The sequence below is a fragment of the Cetorhinus maximus genome, chromosome 23 (genome assembly GCF_964194155.1).
Source record: "Cetorhinus maximus chromosome 23, sCetMax3.hap1.1, whole genome shotgun sequence".
Taxonomy (NCBI): domain Eukaryota; kingdom Metazoa; phylum Chordata; class Chondrichthyes; order Lamniformes; family Cetorhinidae; genus Cetorhinus; species Cetorhinus maximus.
The window spans coordinates 20,534,854-20,552,818 of NC_135901.1; the positions used below are offsets into that span (position 1 = coordinate 20,534,854).

Below are 17,965 nucleotides of genomic sequence, written 5' to 3' on the forward strand. Positions count from 1 at the left end.
TGCAGTTAGAGTCTAGAAACCTAAGCATTTCCTTCTTAAATATATTCAGTGACTAGACCGCCACAGCCTTCGGTTCACCGCTCTCTGCTTGAAGAGGTTTCTACTCATGTCAGTTCTAAATGGCCTACCCCATATCCTGAGATTGTGACCCCTTGTTCTAGACCCCCCCAGCAAGAGGAAGCATCATCCCTGCATCCAGCTCGTCCAGCCCTGTCAGAATTTTACTCGTTTCAATGAGATCCCCTCTCATTCTTCTGAACTGCAATGAATACAGGCCTAGTCGGCCCAATCTCTCCTCATTCGACAATCCTGCCATGACAGGAATCAGTCTGGTGAACCTTCACTGCACTCCCTCTTTGAAAAGTATATCCTTTCTTAGGTAAGGAGACCAAAACTACACACAATACTCCAGGTGTGGTCTCACCGTACAGCTGCAGTAACATAAGGGTGGAATTGAATGGCCAAAACTTCTCGCGGTCCCTGCAGGGTCATGTTTAGTTGAATTTCTGGAACATTGTGGCCCACCTCCCCGGTATTATTCGGGTTGATTGGTGTGAGGCAAAATGTTATTTACCTGATCGGACAGGTAGTGCCCCCATGTGTGCCTGTGAGTATGTGTGTGGGTGTCTATGTGTGTGAGTGATGTGTAAAACCTGACATCTGCGCAACCAGACCCCACATATTTAGTAAGAACATGCAGTGTCTGCTGTTTTCCAGATCCCTTCCTTTCCCCTCACTATTATCCTCAGGTAGTTCACAAATTCCTTGTGCACGTCGTCCTCCATCGCACCCATTGTTCCCATCAATCACCCGAGCAGTGAGATGGAGCATGCGCAGTGCGGCTGTTGTGGTTGGAGAGCAGTGCGCAGGCGCAGTGTCGGGAAGTATGGAGCATGCGCAGTGCGATTGATGTCCTTGCGGGAAGAGGCGCCTGTTTGTCCTGGAGAAGCGGAGTCAGAGCGAGGCGGTGGGTGGGAGGACTTGGAAACACTTTGTGGACCCGCAAACCCTGAGGAATAATTGTCAGCTCCTGGTTTGCAGCTGCGGGGCTTCTCCCTCCCGGGAAAAGGCCCAGGTTAACGGCCGCCATCCTGGGTCAGCGAGTGGAGGATGGTTCACATCAGAGGATGGGGGAGGGGGGACAATAAATAAGAGGTTACACTTTGGGCGCAAATCAATGAGGATCTGATCTGTGGGAAGGAAGGAAACCCTGGGAGGTGGGCGGGGAGGATTCAGAAACACCCGCTGGAGGCCCCAAACCCCCAATAAGACTCATTGATTTTATTGTCAGTCTGCAGACAGGAGCTGGAGAACTGAACCCAGGCAGAGGAGAGGGAGGGAGAAAACTGGGAGTGGAGGAAAGAGATGGTGAGATGGGTTTGGATTTCAGCCCAGGGAAGAGGGAGAGTGTGTGGGATGGGAATTTACAGCTTTCGGGGAACAAGAGAGGAAAATATGTTCCATCAAAAATAGAATTGTCTTTTCTGAATTTCTGTCCTGGATTGACAGTGATGACTTTTGCAAACTCCTTTTACAGGTTAGATGAGGGTTTGCAGATGGGAAACTCGAACCAAACATCACGTCAAGATCTGAGAGTCACGCAATTCATTGGAACCTGAGCATCATCGGCCTTCGAATGTGGAAGGATAAATATTTGTCTCTTCAGTCTCGGGGGGAAGATTTCAAACATTTGTGTGACTAGAAAAGCAGCAAGACACACACACCCGAGTGAGAGTGTTCCAGTGCACTGACAGTGGAAAGATCTTTAACCGGTTACACAGCCTGAGAAAGCATCACATTATTTGTAGTGGGGAGAAACCATAAACGTTTTCTTTGTGTGGATGAGACTTCAACTGATCATCCAGCCTCAAGAAACACAAGGACACCGGCACAATGGGGAAACCATGGAAATGTGGGGACTGTGGGAAGGGATTCAAATGCCCATCCACGCTAGAAACTCATCGACGCAGTCACACAGGGGAGAGACCATTCACCTGCCCTGTGTGCGGGAAGGGATTCACAGAATTATCCAGTCTCCAGTCACACCAACTCATTCACACTCAGGAGAAGCCATTCAGCTGCACTTTCTGTGGAAAGAGCTTCAGGCAGTCAGGCACTCTCATTACACACCGGCGAGTTCACACAGGGGAACGGCCGTTCACCTGCTCTGTGTGTGGGAAGAGATTCACTAAGTCATCCAACCTGCTGACACACCAGCGAATTCACACTGGGGAGAGGCCATTCACCTGCACTGTGTGTAGGGAGGAATTCACACGGTCATCCCACCTGCTGATACACCAGCGAGTTCACACTGGGGAGAGACCGTTCATCTGCTCCGTGTGTGGAAAAGGATTTACTGATTCATCCTGCCTCCTGTCGCATCAACGAACTCACACTGAGGAGAGACCATTCAGCTGCACTTACTGCGGAAAGAGGTTCAGGAGTTCATCACACCTCATTGCACACCGACGAGTTCACACTGGGGAGAGGCCGTTCACCTGCTCCGAGTGTGGGAAGGGATTCACTAAGTCATCAAATCTACTGACACACCAGCGAGTTCACACTGGGGAGAGGCCGTTCACCTGTTCCAAGTGTGGGAAGGGATTCATTAATTCATCCAATCTTTTGGCACACCAGCGAGTTCACAAGTGACTGCAGGGACTGGATTATTCTGTTAATCACATCCAGGACTGAATCATTCTGACAGTTCAGCTTTGGTTCTGCTGATGTTAATACCCCCCGATAACTGGGCTTGAGCTTAATATTTGTAACTGTAGCTAATTGTGTTCTTGGGACTGCAGTTTTTAAGAACTGCTGTCTGTGACCTTCCCTGTAGTTCAGGTACTTGCATTAGTAGTTAGCTCAGAACAATATTATGAACTTTTACTTCAACCCTAAATTGATCTTTGGAACGAACTCTACAATTCAGTGACTGAAAGGTTTCACTGATTAATATCTCCAATTAGAAAGTGCTGATTAATCCTTGCTGACAATTCTTACTGACATACATATTACACACAGTGACAACTGCATTATCCACTAGAAAGAAGGGGAATGGGAATTGGTGGAGAATCAAGAGTTCCCAAATATCACCCCTCCCGTCTGGTACAGAAATCCCTTGAGTGGGAATGGAGACAAGTCCAATCCATGTAACGGGCTGTAGGAAATCACCATCTATTAACCGCAAGAAATCTTAAGTAGGTTGTTGAATATTGTAGAAATAACTCTCTTTCTTATGAAGAAAGACTCCATAGCAGCTTGGTGCTGACAAGCATGGATAGGGCTGTTGTCTAAGGACATGTCTCTAGCACAGGCCCTAAAGCAAGACATTTCTAACCCTGATACAACTGGATCCCATGACCCAGATGTAAAGCAGCAGTCTGTGGTTTTTTAAAATTCAATTCATTCATTGGATGGAGGCGTCGTTGGCTCAGCCAGCATTTATTGCCCTTGTTCAGAGGGCATTTTAAGAATCAACCACATCACTGTGGGTCTGGAGTCACATGTAGGCCAGACCAGGTAAGGACAGCAGATTTCCTTCCCTAAAGGACATTAGTGAACTAAATGGTTTTTTTATGACAATGATTTCAAGGGCATCAGTTTTTTTTTAATGAATTCAAATTTCACCTTTGGCCATGGTGGGATTCAAATCCAGGTCCCCAGAGCATTAATCTGGCTCTCTGGAATACCAGTCCAGTGACAATACCACTACTCCACCACCTCCCCAATGACTGTGTAAAGGTTAACACAGGCTCTTGAGAGGAAAAAAAAATCTCTTTGACCAGGAAGAAAATTCCAAACTGATCCATATTGACTCCAGTACAACACCCACACTTTGGCTCACACCAGCAAACTGTTCAGAAGAGTCCGCTGCCATCAGCTACAGAGCCCAGCACTTACTCTGCATCATCCATCTGTTTGTTCTCTGGGACAGTAAACTGTTCTCACTCCTTCAGCTTCAAGGGTCTCTTTCTGAAAGGTCTCCAGCCATGAGTCTGTAGCAAGTGGGGTCTTTATGACACTATGGCAATGACCTGGGACAAGTTGTTTCAACATTCCCATAGGTCCACGAACAGACCCATGATAACTCCACTAGTACCCACGAAGAGGAAGACCCTTGCCTGGCCAGAAATATGGACCATCCAGGAACTTCATGCCAGGAAGGGATGACCCGGCGCATTGTCCTAATTGTAACCGCCTGGGCCACTATGCCCGTCACCGTCACGATAGGTGCAGTGTGGAGACTGACATTAACAGTGAGTCCTGCTTTCCCCCTCCCCCTGCATAGATGAGTCCTGATCCTGTTGATCAGTGGCTGGAAAGAACAGAGGCACCAATAGAGACTAGGTGAATTAGTAACAGAGTTTTGCTGGCTGTCACAGTGTATCAGGTACCCCAGGCACGTATCTCCAGACTCCCAGTGACTTCAGCAGGGCTCCCACAGAGTTGTTTCCCCTCTCTGACACGATAGTGGGAGACCATTATTCTGCACTATTGATAATGAAGGCAATCAATAATCCAGGATCTTCCCCCCGACCCCATGAAAGGTGTGCCCCAAGTTTTATCAGGCTTCGCAGAGGAGTACGAACCCGTCACCTCTGATGATCCTGAGGTCCAGGCAGTTCTCGAATCTGTGCCAGGTGCATTCACATGGTTGTGGAGACATGACCAAACCAGAAGATATTAGCAGACTGATACATCCTCCCAGGAAGAAGTGTACTTACCCTACTGAGAGTATACCATACATTCGAAACACCATCCAGTCATTGTTAATGCAGGGCGTTGCTCGCAAATTTCAAAGATTCAAAAATTCTTTCAAGGAAGAAGCTCAAAAATTTGGAACCAATTGGCATTTAAGCGAAAATGCCACCAACTTAGAAGTGAAACGTTATAATTACTAAGTGAAAGTAAATCTTTAAGTACGAATTACAATGCACTTGTACAATTGTAAAAGGCATTGAAAGGTTTGCTTCATGGAAGAAACACTTTAGGTTTCAAGTTATGTTTCAGAGTTGAAACATAACCAGTGGGAAGCTCCACCTCCGCTAACTCTTGTTGGTCTAAGAAGATTGAATCTTTTGTTTAACAGTAAAAGCTAACTTTTTAAATTTTATTTTTCCTCAGTTTTAACACAGTCATTTGGAAAAATACTTGAAGAGAGAATCAAACAAAAGAATAAAATTTGGGCAAAGATTAAAAAAAAAGATTAGAAAAACAAGTTAAAAATGATAGTTTCATTCATCTTTGATCTGAAGAAGTTATGTAACGTTTCCACAATTGTACACATTTGAGAATGTTTGCTCTGTGCTTTTGCAAACATGCAGAAAAATTATCCCTTTCCAATGACGTGATGTTTTGAACTAAAAATTTGGCTTTATCCCATTTGTTATCTTTAAAGACAAAGTACTTGAGAATGGGAGTTATCTCCAAACTGATTGCAAGTACCTAGGCTTCTTTCTCTGATCCAATGACACCATATTATGAGAATATTAAATTGGATGGCAAAGTTCCTCCATGGCTCATGAATGAGATAGAATGGTAATTAATGCGATGCCCCACTTAGAATAAAAGATAGAGTAAATTATACCACCAAATGGGAATTGGAATAAACCCCTCTCCCTACCTTGGATATACTTCAATAGAATAGATCAACCAGGTAGCCATGTACATTCTAGTGAAACTCAGAGAAGTTTCGATGGGATGAGTAAATTGATAGCTTTCTTTGTTTGTATCCTTGCCTCTGAACTCTTAAGAAAAACTGCATTTGATAGTCTGGCCACTACCCAAGGCATCAGAACCATAAGCAAAGATCTTCAGTCAGATGCCCCGTTTGATCTTTCAATAAGATCACCTGAAAGTTCAAGAGTGGTTTGTATCAGATGGAGCATATGTGGCATGATACTAGCATACTGATGTGAGTGTGCAGGTGTGATTTGTAACGTTTGGAAAAATTCCAAGGAGACTGCAAACTCCAGCCACGGAGATCAACATCCCCCTGATCCGGGACCAGTAAACCATTCTCACCTGTTATAGGTTGTATGTTCTTTCTGCCTATTTAACTGATGTATCATATCTAAACTGTTGCTTCTTAATAAAATGCTTTAAGATCACCTAGGACTTCGACCCACTTTTTGGGTAATCTGTGACTCCCAGAATAAAATCTTCCACTCGTCCATGAGAGTGACTGAAGGTATGAGGACTGAAATAATCTGCAGTAATGATGAGGTGTTAGTTGTGGCTCAGTAATCTTATTCTTATATCTGAGTCAGGGGGTTGTGGGTTCAAATCCACATCCAGAAACATGAGTATAAAATCCAGCTTGATATTTTGATGCAGTACTGAGGGAGCACTGCACTGTCAGAGGTCCCATCTTCCAGATGAGACATTCAACTACGGTCCCATCTGCCCTCTCAGTTGGTGTAAAAGTTCCTATAATGTTATTCCAAAGAGCAGGGGAGTTCTCCCTGGTGTACAGTTTCATATTTATCCCTCAAAAAACATCACTGAACAGATTACCTGGTCAAAGTCACATTTCTATTAGTGGGATCTTGGTGTGCACAATTTGGCGACTGCACTTTCTCCATTACAGCAGTGACTACGCTTGAAAAGAACTTAATTAGCTGTAAAACACTTTGGGACATCCTGAAGTTGTGAAAGGCGCTATATAAATACAAGTCTCCATTAACAAAGGAGAAAAGGCCCAAAAATGGAACAGTCAGTAACAGGATATCAATCAGTCTCCTCTTATCTTAGAGAAATCAAGGACTCAAACACTGTGTGTTTGACACAAAGCTGATTTATTTAACCTATATCCAGAATATTAAACTCCAACCTAGTTACAGAGACTATTAACATCAACTGAAACAAACTCCAGCTGTCAGAATGAACATGGTAACAGCATAACACATAATAACACCAGAATCCAACTTCTGCAGTCACTTATGAACTTGATGGTGTCTCACCAGGTACGATGAACAAGTGAATCCCTTCCCACAAACAGAGTAGGTGAACGGTATCTCCCCGGTGTGAGTGTGTCGGTGTCTCTGCAAGTGAGATAACTGAGTGAATCCCTTTGCACACACGGAACAGGTGAATGGCCTCTCCCCAGTGTGAACTTGCTGGTGATTCAGCAGGGTAAATGACTGAGTGAATCCCTTCCCACAGGCGGTGCATCTGCAGATCCAATTTGCCTTTAAAGCTCTTCCCACAGTTGGAACATTTAAAAGGTCTCATGTCAGAGTGAACTCGCTGGTGTCTCAGCAGGTAGGCTGAAATGGTGAATCCTTTCCCACACTCAGAGCAGGTGAATGGTCTCTCCCCAGTGTGAGTTCTCTGGTGTTTCAGCAGGCTGGATGACTGAGTGAATCCCTTCCCACACACGAAGCAGGTGAACGGCCTCTCCTCAGTGTGAATTTGTTGTTGCATCAGCAAAACCTTTTTGCTTTTAAAGCTCTTCTCACAGTCAGCACATTGGAAAGGTCTCATGTCAGAATGAATAAGATGGTGTGACGTGAGGTCAGTTACTTGACTGAATCCCTTCCCACACTCGGAGCAGGTGAATGGTTTCTCCCCAGTGTGAGTTCTCTGGTGTTTTTGTAAGCTGGATGACTGAGTGAATCCCTTCCCACATACGGAGCAGGTGAACGGTCTCTCCCCGGTGTGACTGCGTCGATGAATTTCCAGCACGGACGGGGATCTGAAGCCCTTCTCACAGTCGCCACATTTCTACAGTTTCTCCATGGTGCCAGTGTCCTCGTGTCTGTCTAGGTTGAATGATCAATGGAAGCCTCGTCCATATACAGAACACGTGCACATTTTCTCCCCGCTGTGAATGGTGTGATTTTTTTTCAGGCTGTGTAGCTGGTTAAAGTTCTTTCCACGGTCCGTGCGCTTGGACACTCTCACTCGGATGCGTGTGTGTCTCGGTACTTTTCCAGTCACACTGATGGTTGAAATCTTTTCCGACAGACAGAACAGACAAACATTTCTCCTTCCATATTCAATGGCCAATGATATTCAGGTCCTGATGAATCGAGTGACTGTCAGATCTTGACATGATGTTTGATTTGAAATTTCTCTCTGCAATTTCTCCCATCTAATATCCTGTAAAAGGAATTTACAAAAGTCATCACTGTCAGTGCAGGATAGAAATTCAGAACAGATTATTCTAGTTTCTATGGAACAATTTTTCCTCTTCCTTGTTTCCTCCAAGCATGCTGCCCAATCCAACTAAAAGAAACCAAAATCAGAAACAAAGTCCCAACAAAAGCAAAGAGAACTTTCCCAGCTAAACCAGAATATTGATTCCAGTGTCTGAGACACTCTGTACCCTGAGGTGCCCACCAGTTGTGGAATATACCAAGCGTACCAGGGCCACCTGGGCTCAGACAAAACCACGGAAAAGAGATTGGTGGCCAGAGTGATTCCCCCCACCACCCTCCCCATGGGACTCACCCATCCTGGATCTACAAATGACTTTTAACCAGGCTCAGGAGCAGGTCCAGGGAGTCACGCTCAGTACAAGCATGTGATAGTGGACATTATAGACTGTAAGGTCATACTTTGTGAAACTGGCCACAAAACTCTGTTAAGATGGCTGCAACTTAACATGTGACTACAGACATTAAACTGTGGAGAGCATTCGATTCCGTGGCCAATATTTAGTTAAACATGGACCTGAATAAGGGAACTTCACAGGCACCTGTAAAGTTTAAACATCTCACTGTGTAAGGATGAACAGGCATGTGGGGAATATGAAGTCTCTACACTGTCGGTCTCAGAGTGCTATATCGAACAAAGGAGGATATTTGAGCTCAAGGGTGGGCAGAGATAAGAGTGAATGACCATTATCAATTTCTTTTGTTTCACGGTGGTCTGGACCCCAGAAGTGTTAACCCTGCAGTCTTGTGACTGGAATTAACTGTCAGTGACTGCAGTATAATACAACCTCAATAAAGCAAATCTGTGTCTGAAAGACATCTGAAGCACCAGGAAACATCTGAAACAACTGAACCATCATAGCTGAAAGTCTACCAATGCAGCCAAAGTACTGTACTTGTTCCAGCTTCCAAGTCTACCTGAGAACCAATCTCCTGGCTGTTCATCGACAAAGGATGCATAGTTTGATGAGAATTATTTGCTTCTAAAAGATTGTCACTCCAACTAAAGGATTAGCTCAGCCAAGAAGACAACGCCCATATTGATATAAAGACTGAGTTATAAATTCCATTTTTATAATTACGGCTTTAACTTCATCTGTATCTAACTTCTGTGTGTGAGATACTGTGAGTGAGAAGAGTGATTGAGATGTTGCATTTAAACATCCAGGGTAAGAGCGTGACAAACAATAACCTGCTTTACTTTTAAAAATCACCAGAAAGCCTGCTGCTGGAATTTATTTTAAATTAAGAAAAATCACTCAGAAGGTTAGGAAATGACACACAAACATCCTGATTATGGACTGGAAGGGATCACCTAAATTCTGTCTGTAACAATAAGAAGATCCTCTGACTTACCGCACCCCTCCACACTGGGCAGTCAAAGATTAGGAGCCTGGGGCTGAAGTGTAACCAAAAGTTGTGTAACTCATTCCAGTAACAATATGGGGACTGCAGCCTCTCACACTGAATATATATTTATTTTTATACATAAAAATATATATTTTTTTTTTAAAACTTTAAAACACAATCAGCACTAGAGTAGATAGGAAAATCTTGTTTCCCCCAGCTGAGGGGTCAATTATCAGGCAGCATAGATTTAAGGTCCTTGGTAGAAGGATAAGTGGGGATATGAGAAAAAACCTTTCTCACCCAGAGGGCAGTGTGCATCTGGAATTCACTATCTAAGTTGGGATTTGACGCTGAAATGCTCAACTCATTTAAAAGTTATCTGGATCTGCATCTGAAGTGCTGGAATATGCAAGGACACAGACCAGATTCTGGAAAGTGGAATTAAAATGAGTGGCTGGTTTCCTTTTCTCTTTTTTGGACGGCACAGACACAATGGGCTGAATGGCCTCTTTCTGCACCATAACTGTTTTTATGGTTCTAAAGGATTTGATGGATGCAGCACATTCATACCAGAGAGAGGCTGTTTAAATGTTCTCTGTGTGTGGGCAGTGATTCACTTGTTCTTCCCACCAGCTGAGACACCAGTGAGTTTATGTGACTGCAAGGGTTGGATTCTGCCGTTTTTGCTGCTGTTCTCCTTCTTTCCGGTGGACAATGGAGAGCCCATGCAGTTGGCTTTCAGTATAATTTGTTCTTTAACTTTATTATTGGCCTCTCAGGCCCCAGTCTCCACTCTGCAACAGGGAAACAAATCAGGATATCCTACTTTGTACTTTCAATTTGTGGCGGGGGTGGGTGGGGGGGTCAGGGGTTTACCCAGCATTCACCGCGGTAGAGAATGTCCCCTATCCACAACAGGAGGGCAGTGCGCAGGCGCAATGTCGAACTGTGTCTGAGCATTGCGGAGCGAGTAATGGCGATGGATAGAAGCTTCTTTGTTGGGTCCGCGATCGGGAAAGCTGGATAGGAGGGACGGATGGAGCGATGGACCCGGACAGTGGACCGAAAGATTTTTTAAACATGTTATGTAAGCTTCAGACTGCCGAACTCGAAGCTGCCGGTCCCCGTTTACAAGAGTAGGGATAAAGCTGAGGGGCTTCTGCTGCTGCAAAGCGAGGTGAACGGACGCCATGTTGATCAGCGGCAACGTGCAGCAGAGCGCATGCGTGGTCATCCCTGTCCATGTCAGCAGGAGGAGAGAATATTGTGCATTTCTATCCTGGACTGACAGGGATGGGTTTTGGAAACTCCTTTTACAGGGGCTAGAAGGAGATTATGTCGACATGATAAGCTGCCACATCAAAGTTTATTTCGAAAAATAAAAGCTCATGGTGTAGGGGAAACATTATAATGGATAGAAGATTTTTTTAATCCACTTATGGGATGTGGGCTTCGCTGACTGGACCAGCATTTATTGTCCATAATAATAAAAACAAAAAACTGCAGATGCTGGAAATCCAAAACAAAAACAGAATTACCTGGAAAAACTCAGCAGGTCTGGCAGCATCAGCGGAGAAGAAAAGAGTTGACGTTTCGAGTCCTCATGACCCTTCAACAGAACTGAGTAATATTAGGAGAGGGGTGAAATATAAGCTGGTTTAAGCTGTGGGGGGAGAGAAGTTGGGTGGGGGGGTGCTTGTAGGGACAAGCAAGCAGTGATAGGAGCACATTATCAAAAGATGTCACAGACAAAGGAACAAAGAGGTGTTGAAGGTGGTGATATTATCTAAACGAATGTGCTAATTAAGAATGGATGGTAGGACACTCAAGGTACAGCTCTAGTGGGGGTGGGGTGGAAAGACTAACAGGGCATTAAAAGTATAGATTTAAAAATAATGGAAATAGGTGGGAAAAGAAAAATCTATATAAATTATTGGAAAAAACAAAAGGGAGGGGGAAGAAATGGAAAGGGGGTGGGGATGGAGGAGGGAGTTAAGATCTAAAGTTGTTGAATTCAATATTCAGTCCGGAAGGCTGTAAAGTGCCTAGTCGGAAAATGAGGTGCTGTTCCTCCAGTTTGCGTTGGGCTTGCTCCAATTGTCCATCCCTATTTGCCCTTGAGAAGGTGATCGTGGGCTGCCTTCTTGAATTGCTGCAGTCCATGTGGTGTAGGTACACCTACAGTGCTGTTAGGAAGAGAGCTCCAGGATTTTGACCAGCAACAGTGAAGGAACGGCATTATATTTCCAAGTGAGTGATTTGGAGGGGAACTTCCAGATGGTGTTCCCATCTATCTGCTGCTCTTGTCCTTCTAGATGAGAGTGGTCGTGGGTTTGGAAGGTATTGTCGAAGGAGCCCTGGTGAATTCCTGCATTGCATCTTGTAGATGATACACACTGCTGCTACTGTGTGTCAGTGGTGGAGGGAGTGAATGTTTGAGGATATGATGCCAATCAAGCGCGTTGCTTTTTCCTGGATGGTGTCAAGCTTCTTGAGTGTTGTGGGAGCTGCACTCGTCCAGGCAAGTGAAGAATATTCCATCACACTCCTGACTTGTGCCTTGTAGATGGTGGACAGGCTTTGGCGAGTCATATTGTGAGTTACTCGTCGCCCGATTCCTAGCCTCTGACCTGTGCTTGTGGCCACAGTATTTATATAGCTGTTCCAGTTCAGTTTCTGGTCAGTGGTAACCCCCAGGATGTTGATAATGGGTATTTAGTGATGGTAATGCCATTGGACATCATGGGGCGATGGTTGGATTCTCTCTTGTTGGAAATTGTCATTACCTGACACTTGTGTGGCGTAAATGTTACTTGCCACTTGTCAGCCCAAGCATGGATATTGTCCAGGTCTTGCTGCATTTGGAGATGGGCTGCTTCAGTATCTGAGGAGTCATGAATGGTGCTGAACATTGTGCAATCATCAGCGAACATCCCCACTTCTGACCTTATGATGGAAGGAAGGTCATTGATGAAGCAGCTGAAGACGGTTGGGCCGAGGACACTACCCTGAGGAACTCCTGCAGTGATGTCCTGGAGCTGAGATGACTGACCTCCAATAACCAGAACCATCTTCCTTTGTGCTAGGTATGACTCCACCCAGCGGAATGTTTCCCCCCTGGTTCCCATTGACTCCAGTTTTGCTAGGGCTCCTTGATGCCACACTCGGTCAAATGTGGCCTTCATCTGAAGGGCAGTCACTCTCACCTCACCTTGAGAGTTCAGCTCTTTTGTCCGTGTTTGAACCAAAACTGTAACGAGGTCAGGAGCCAAGTGGTTCTGGCAGAACCCAAACTTGCCGTCAGTGAGCTGATTATTGCTAATCAAGTGTCGCTTGATAGCACTGTTAATGACCCCTTTCATTACTTTGCTGATGATAGAGGGTAGACTGATGGGCTGGTAATTGGCCGGGTTGGATTTGTCCTGCTTTTTGTGGACAGGACATACCTGGGCAATTTTCCACATAGCTGGGTAGATGCCAGTGTTGAAACTGTACTGGAACAACTTGGCTAGGGGCACAGCAAGCTCTGGAGCACAAGTCGTCAGTACTTTTGCCGGAATCTTGTCACGGTCGGCTAGCAGAAAACAGAGAAACATCATAAATGGGCTCTTTTCCTGATTAACAGCATGTGACAAGTGGAGTCCCACAGGGGCCTGTGCTGGGGCCTCAACTTTTTCTAATTTATATCAATGACTGAGAAGAGGGGAGTGAAGGCAGCCAGCTAAATTTGCAGATGACACAAAGATCGGTCGGAAAGTATGTTGCGAAGAGGACATAAGCAGGTTGCAGATAGATATAGATGAGTTGAATCAGTGGGCAAAAAATCTGGCAAATGGAGTAAAATGTTGGAAAGTGTGAACTTGTTCACTTTGACAGGAAGAATAAAAAAGCAGAGTATTACTTAAATGGAGAATAGCTGCAGGATTCCAAGGGGCAGAGGGATCTAGGTGTTCTAATGTATTCGTCACAAAAAGTTAGTATGCAGATACAGCAAGTAATTAAGAAAACTAATGGAATGCTATCCTTTATTATGAGAGCAATTAAACATAAAAGTAAGGATGTTATGATAAAAGCAAAATACTACGGATGCTGTAAATCTGAAATAAAAACAGAAAATGCTGGAAAAGCTCAGCAGGTCTGACAGCATCTGTGGAGAGAGAAACGGGGTTAACGTTTCGAGTTTGCCTGACTCTTCAGAGCTAAAGAGAAGTCTCTTCAGCTCTGAAGAAGGGTCATACAGACTCGAAATGTTAACCCTGTTTCTCTCTCCACAGATGCTGTCAGATCTAGCGAGTTTTTCCAGAGTTTTCTGTTAAGGATGTTATGCTTCTGTTATACAGGGCATTGGTGAGACAACATCTCGAACCTTGTATGCAGTTTTGGTCTCCTTATTTAAGGAAGCGTGTAAATGCATTGGAGGTGGTTAAGAGGAGGTTTACTAGATTGATACCTTTAATCAGTGGGTTGTCTTATGAGGAAAGGTTAGGCAGGCTGGCTTGTTTCCACTGGAGTTTAGAAGAGTGAGGGCGACTTGATTGAAGTATATAATATCCTGAATGGTCTTGACAAGGTGGACGTGCAAAGGATGTTTCCGCTTGTGGGTGAATCCAGGTCAAGGGGGCACTGTTTTAAAATTAGGGGTTTCCCTTTAGGACAGAGGAGAAATTTTTCTTTGTGGACTGTGTGACTTTGCCTCCGAAGGCCGTGGAGGCGGGGCCATCGAATATTTTTAAGGCAGAGGTAGATAGACTCTTGTTTGGCAAGGGAATCAAAGGTTATTAGGGGTAGATGGGAATGTGGAATTCAAAACACAAACAGATCAGCCATGATCTTATTGAATGGGTGAGTAGGCTCAAGGGGCTGAATGGCCGACTCCTGCTCCTAGTTTGCATGTTAATATGTACATAGTTAGCTCAAACCAAGACAAATGTTTGTCTCTTCTCAATTTTTATCCTAGATTGACAGTGATGGTTTTTGGAAACTCCTTTTACAAGATATTAGAAGGGGAGAATTTGCAACAGGAAACTCAAAACCAAGCATCACGTCAAGAAACAACAGGATCACTCGATCCAGCAGGACGGGGATATCATCAGCCTCTGAGTGTAAGCACTGAGTTCCAGATTATTACTACTCACTGTGTAAAAATGTTTTTCCTCACATCTAGAAGGACAAGGGCAGCAGACACATGGGAACACCACCACCTGGAAGTTCCCCTCCAAGCCACTCACCATCCTGATTTGGAAATATATCGGCCGTTCCTTCACTGTCACTGGGTCAAAATCGTGGAACTCCCTTCCTAACAGCACTGTGGGTGTACCTACATCACATGGACTGCAGCGGTTCAAGAAGGCAGCTCACCACCACCTTCTCAAAGGTATTTAAGGATGGGAATTAAATGCTGGCCTAGCCAGCAACGCGCTCACCCCATGAATGAGTAAAAAAAAAAATCCCCCTCTACCTCTTGCCTAAAACCTTAAATCTTGTGTCCCTTATCCTTTTACGAATTGAATGGGAACAGCTTTTCTGTATCTACCTTATCTAAATCTATTAGAAACTTGTACAACTCTATCAAATCTCCCCTCAATCTCCTTCACTCCAAGGAGAACACCCACAGTTTCACAAACAAACATTGCAATTAAAATCCCTCATACCTGGAACCATCAAATTCTGCACCATTTTTATTCCTCGTAATTCATGCTGCACACCCTGAATGTTCACTCTTTCTCTCTCCACAGATACCAGCATATATTGCTAATTCCCCAGCATACATTGCTAATTCCAAGCTGCCTGTGGAGAAGATGATATCTGACCTCCTTGAACTTCTGCAGCCCATGTGGTGAAGGTGCCTCCACAATGCTGTTCGGTAAGGAGTTACAGATTATTCACCCAGTGATGATGAAGGAATGGCGATATATGTCCAAATCAATGACAATCAGTTGTTTTTATATCACACTTTTAATGCAATACAACGTTCCAAGATATTTCACAAAGCAACTTCTGACACTGAGCCACATAAACAGATATTAGGGCAGGTGACCAAAAGCTTGGCTAAAGAGGTCGGTTTTCAGGAGGTATTTCCAGAGCTTGGGTCCCAGGCAACTGAAAGAAAGACCACCAATGGTGGGGTGATTAATGTCGGGAATATTCAAGAGATAGAATTCAATGAACACATATTTTGGAGAGGTGCGTGGGTAGAGTAGATTACTGATAGGGATTGATCTCAAGATTACAGGGAGGTTGAATGTGGGTGGCCGGCCGGGAGTGCATTAGGATAGTTAACTCTAGATGTAACAAAGGAATGGATGATGGTTTCAGCAGCAGGTGAACTAAGACTAGGGTGGAGTTGGGCACTGTGGTCTTGGTGATGATGTGTAAAAGTGTTCGGAAGCTCATCTTGGGATTAAATATTTCACCATGGTTGTGAACATCCTGGTTCAGCCTCAGACAGTTGCCAGGGAGAGGGATGGAGTCGGTGGCTCAGGAGTGGAGTTTACCGCAGGAACTGAAGACAAGGCTTCAGTCTTCCCCATACTTAAATGGAGGAAATTTCTGCTGATCCAGTACTGGATGTCAGACAAGTCAGGATGGTGTGTGACTTGGAGGGGAACTTGGAAGTGATGGTGTTCACAAATACCTACTACCCTGGTCCTTCTAGGTGATGGAGGTTGAGGGTTTGGGAGATTCTGTCAAAGTTCTGGTCGAGTTGTAGATATATAAAATCCCTCTCCTTCACCCATTGCCTCTCTAATGTCTCCCTGTCTTCTTCCACTGAGGCTATTGTCTTGTGTAGGACCAGTCCGAGAGGCAGGTTCCCTTCCCTAAAGGACATTAGTGAACCAGCTGGGTTTTTACGACAATCCAGCAGTTTTCATGGTCACTTTTTCCTAGTGTCAGCTGCACAAATGACCAGATTCATTCAGTTCAATTTCACAACCTGCCTTTGTGTTTTTGTGGGTTCTCTCTCACTCCTTTTTTTCTGTTTTAAATCAATTTCACAGGTTATTAGAAGTGGAGGATTTGCAGTCGGAAAACTCAAACCAAATATCACGTCAGCATCTGATGGAGTCGCCCAATTTATCGTAACCTGAATACTGTAGAACTTTGAACATGGATGGAAAAAGCACTGTTCACAGTGGAGAGAAACCATGGAACTGTGGGGATTGTGAGGAGAGATTCAGTTACCCATCTGAGCTGGAAACTCATTGACGCACTCATACTGGGAAGAGGCCGTTCACCTGCTCTACATGTGGAAAGGGATTTACTCGCTCATCCCAGCTGATTACACACCAGCGAGTTCACACTGGGGAGAGGCCGTTCACCTGCTCCGAGTGTGGGAAGGGATTCACTCAGTCATCCAACCTACTAACACACCAGCGCATTCACACTGGGGAGAGACCTTTTCAATGTCCAGACTGTGGGAAGTGCTATAAAAGTTCTGGGGACCTGATTACCCATCAACGTGCTCACACTGATGAGAGGCCTTTCAGGTGCTCTCACTGCGGGACTGGGTTCAGGGGATCATTTCAACTCACTGTACACCAGCGAATTCACACTGGGGAGAGACCTTTCACTTCTACATGTGTGGGAAGGGATTCACTCAGTTATCCCATGTGCTGAGGCACGAAAGAGTTCACACTGATGAGGGACCTTTTAAATGCTTGGACAGCGGGAAGTGCTATAAAAGCTCCGGGGAACTGATGTCCCATCAACGTATTCACACTGACAAGAGACCGTTCAGGTGTTTTTACTGTGGGGCTGCATTCAGGGGAATCATCTCAACTTTCTGTACATCAGCGAATTCACACTGGGGACAGGCCATTCACCTGCTCTGAGTATGGGAAGGGATTCACTCAGTCATCCACACTGCTGAATCACCAGCGGGTTCATACTGGGGAGAGGCCATTTAATTGCTCCGAGTGTGGGAAGAGATTCACTTGGTTGTCCCACCTGCTCAGGCACCAGCGAGGTCACACAATGGAAAGTCGTTCACCTTCGCCAGGTTTGGGAAGAGATTCAGTCGGTCATCCATACTACTGAGTCACCAGTGAGTTCACAAGTAACTACAGTGATTGGATTTTCTGTTAATCACATCCAGGACTGAACTATGCTCATTGGGGTCTGTTTCTGCTGATGTTAATAAACTCCACACCATTAAAGGATATCATATTCAGGATAAAAGTCAAATAAATCACCTTTGTGCTAAATGTACAGTGTGTCGTGTTTTTTTAATATCTCTAACACAGGTTAGTTCCTTTTGAAGTGCTTTCTCTCTCCCCTGTCTCCACCATCCTCACCTCCAACAACAAGTGCAATGAGTTTATGGAGCTTCTTTCACACTAAGATTGAGACAATTTGATCAGCTGCCTCTCTGCTTCCTTCCCTTCCATTATCCCACCGGGCCAAACTGTCTAAAGCTCCTTCCTGCTGCAGCCCTGAACCTGCTTCTTTCTTCAGAT

At 44.8% G+C, this 17,965-nt stretch overlaps 4 protein-coding genes across 5 annotated transcripts in view; 1 reads left to right on the forward strand and 3 right to left on the reverse strand.

Annotated features, from left to right (window-relative positions):
- Nucleotides 1-17,514, forward strand: part of LOC144698418 (uncharacterized) — a 66,987-nt gene extending 49,473 nt beyond the window's left edge. The window contains 3 exon segments of the mRNA XM_078570359.1: nt 1,866-2,648; nt 14,467-14,611; nt 16,593-17,514. Coding sequence (XP_078426485.1) covers nt 1,866-2,648; nt 14,467-14,611; nt 16,593-17,126 — 1,462 coding nt within the window. The 3' untranslated portion in view covers nt 17,127-17,514.
- Nucleotides 1-17,965, reverse strand: part of LOC144697059 (uncharacterized) — a 395,607-nt gene that overhangs the window by 279,260 nt on the left and 98,382 nt on the right. Inside the window, exon 2 of one of the 2 annotated variants that reach the window (XR_013580296.1) lies at nt 3,645-5,445. The exons of the other annotated variant lie outside the window; for it this stretch is intronic. The gene's annotated coding sequence lies outside the window, so the exon portion shown is untranslated. Of the gene's footprint in view, nt 1-3,644; nt 5,446-17,965 lie in introns of those variants that run through there. 2 annotated transcript variants of the gene reach the window in all.
- The window catches only part of LOC144697310 (uncharacterized), a 273,200-nt gene that overhangs the window by 155,394 nt on the left and 99,841 nt on the right, over nt 1-17,965 (reverse strand). The window lies entirely within an intron of this gene.
- LOC144698416 (uncharacterized) overlaps nt 1-17,965 on the reverse strand; it is a 236,909-nt gene that overhangs the window by 120,530 nt on the left and 98,414 nt on the right.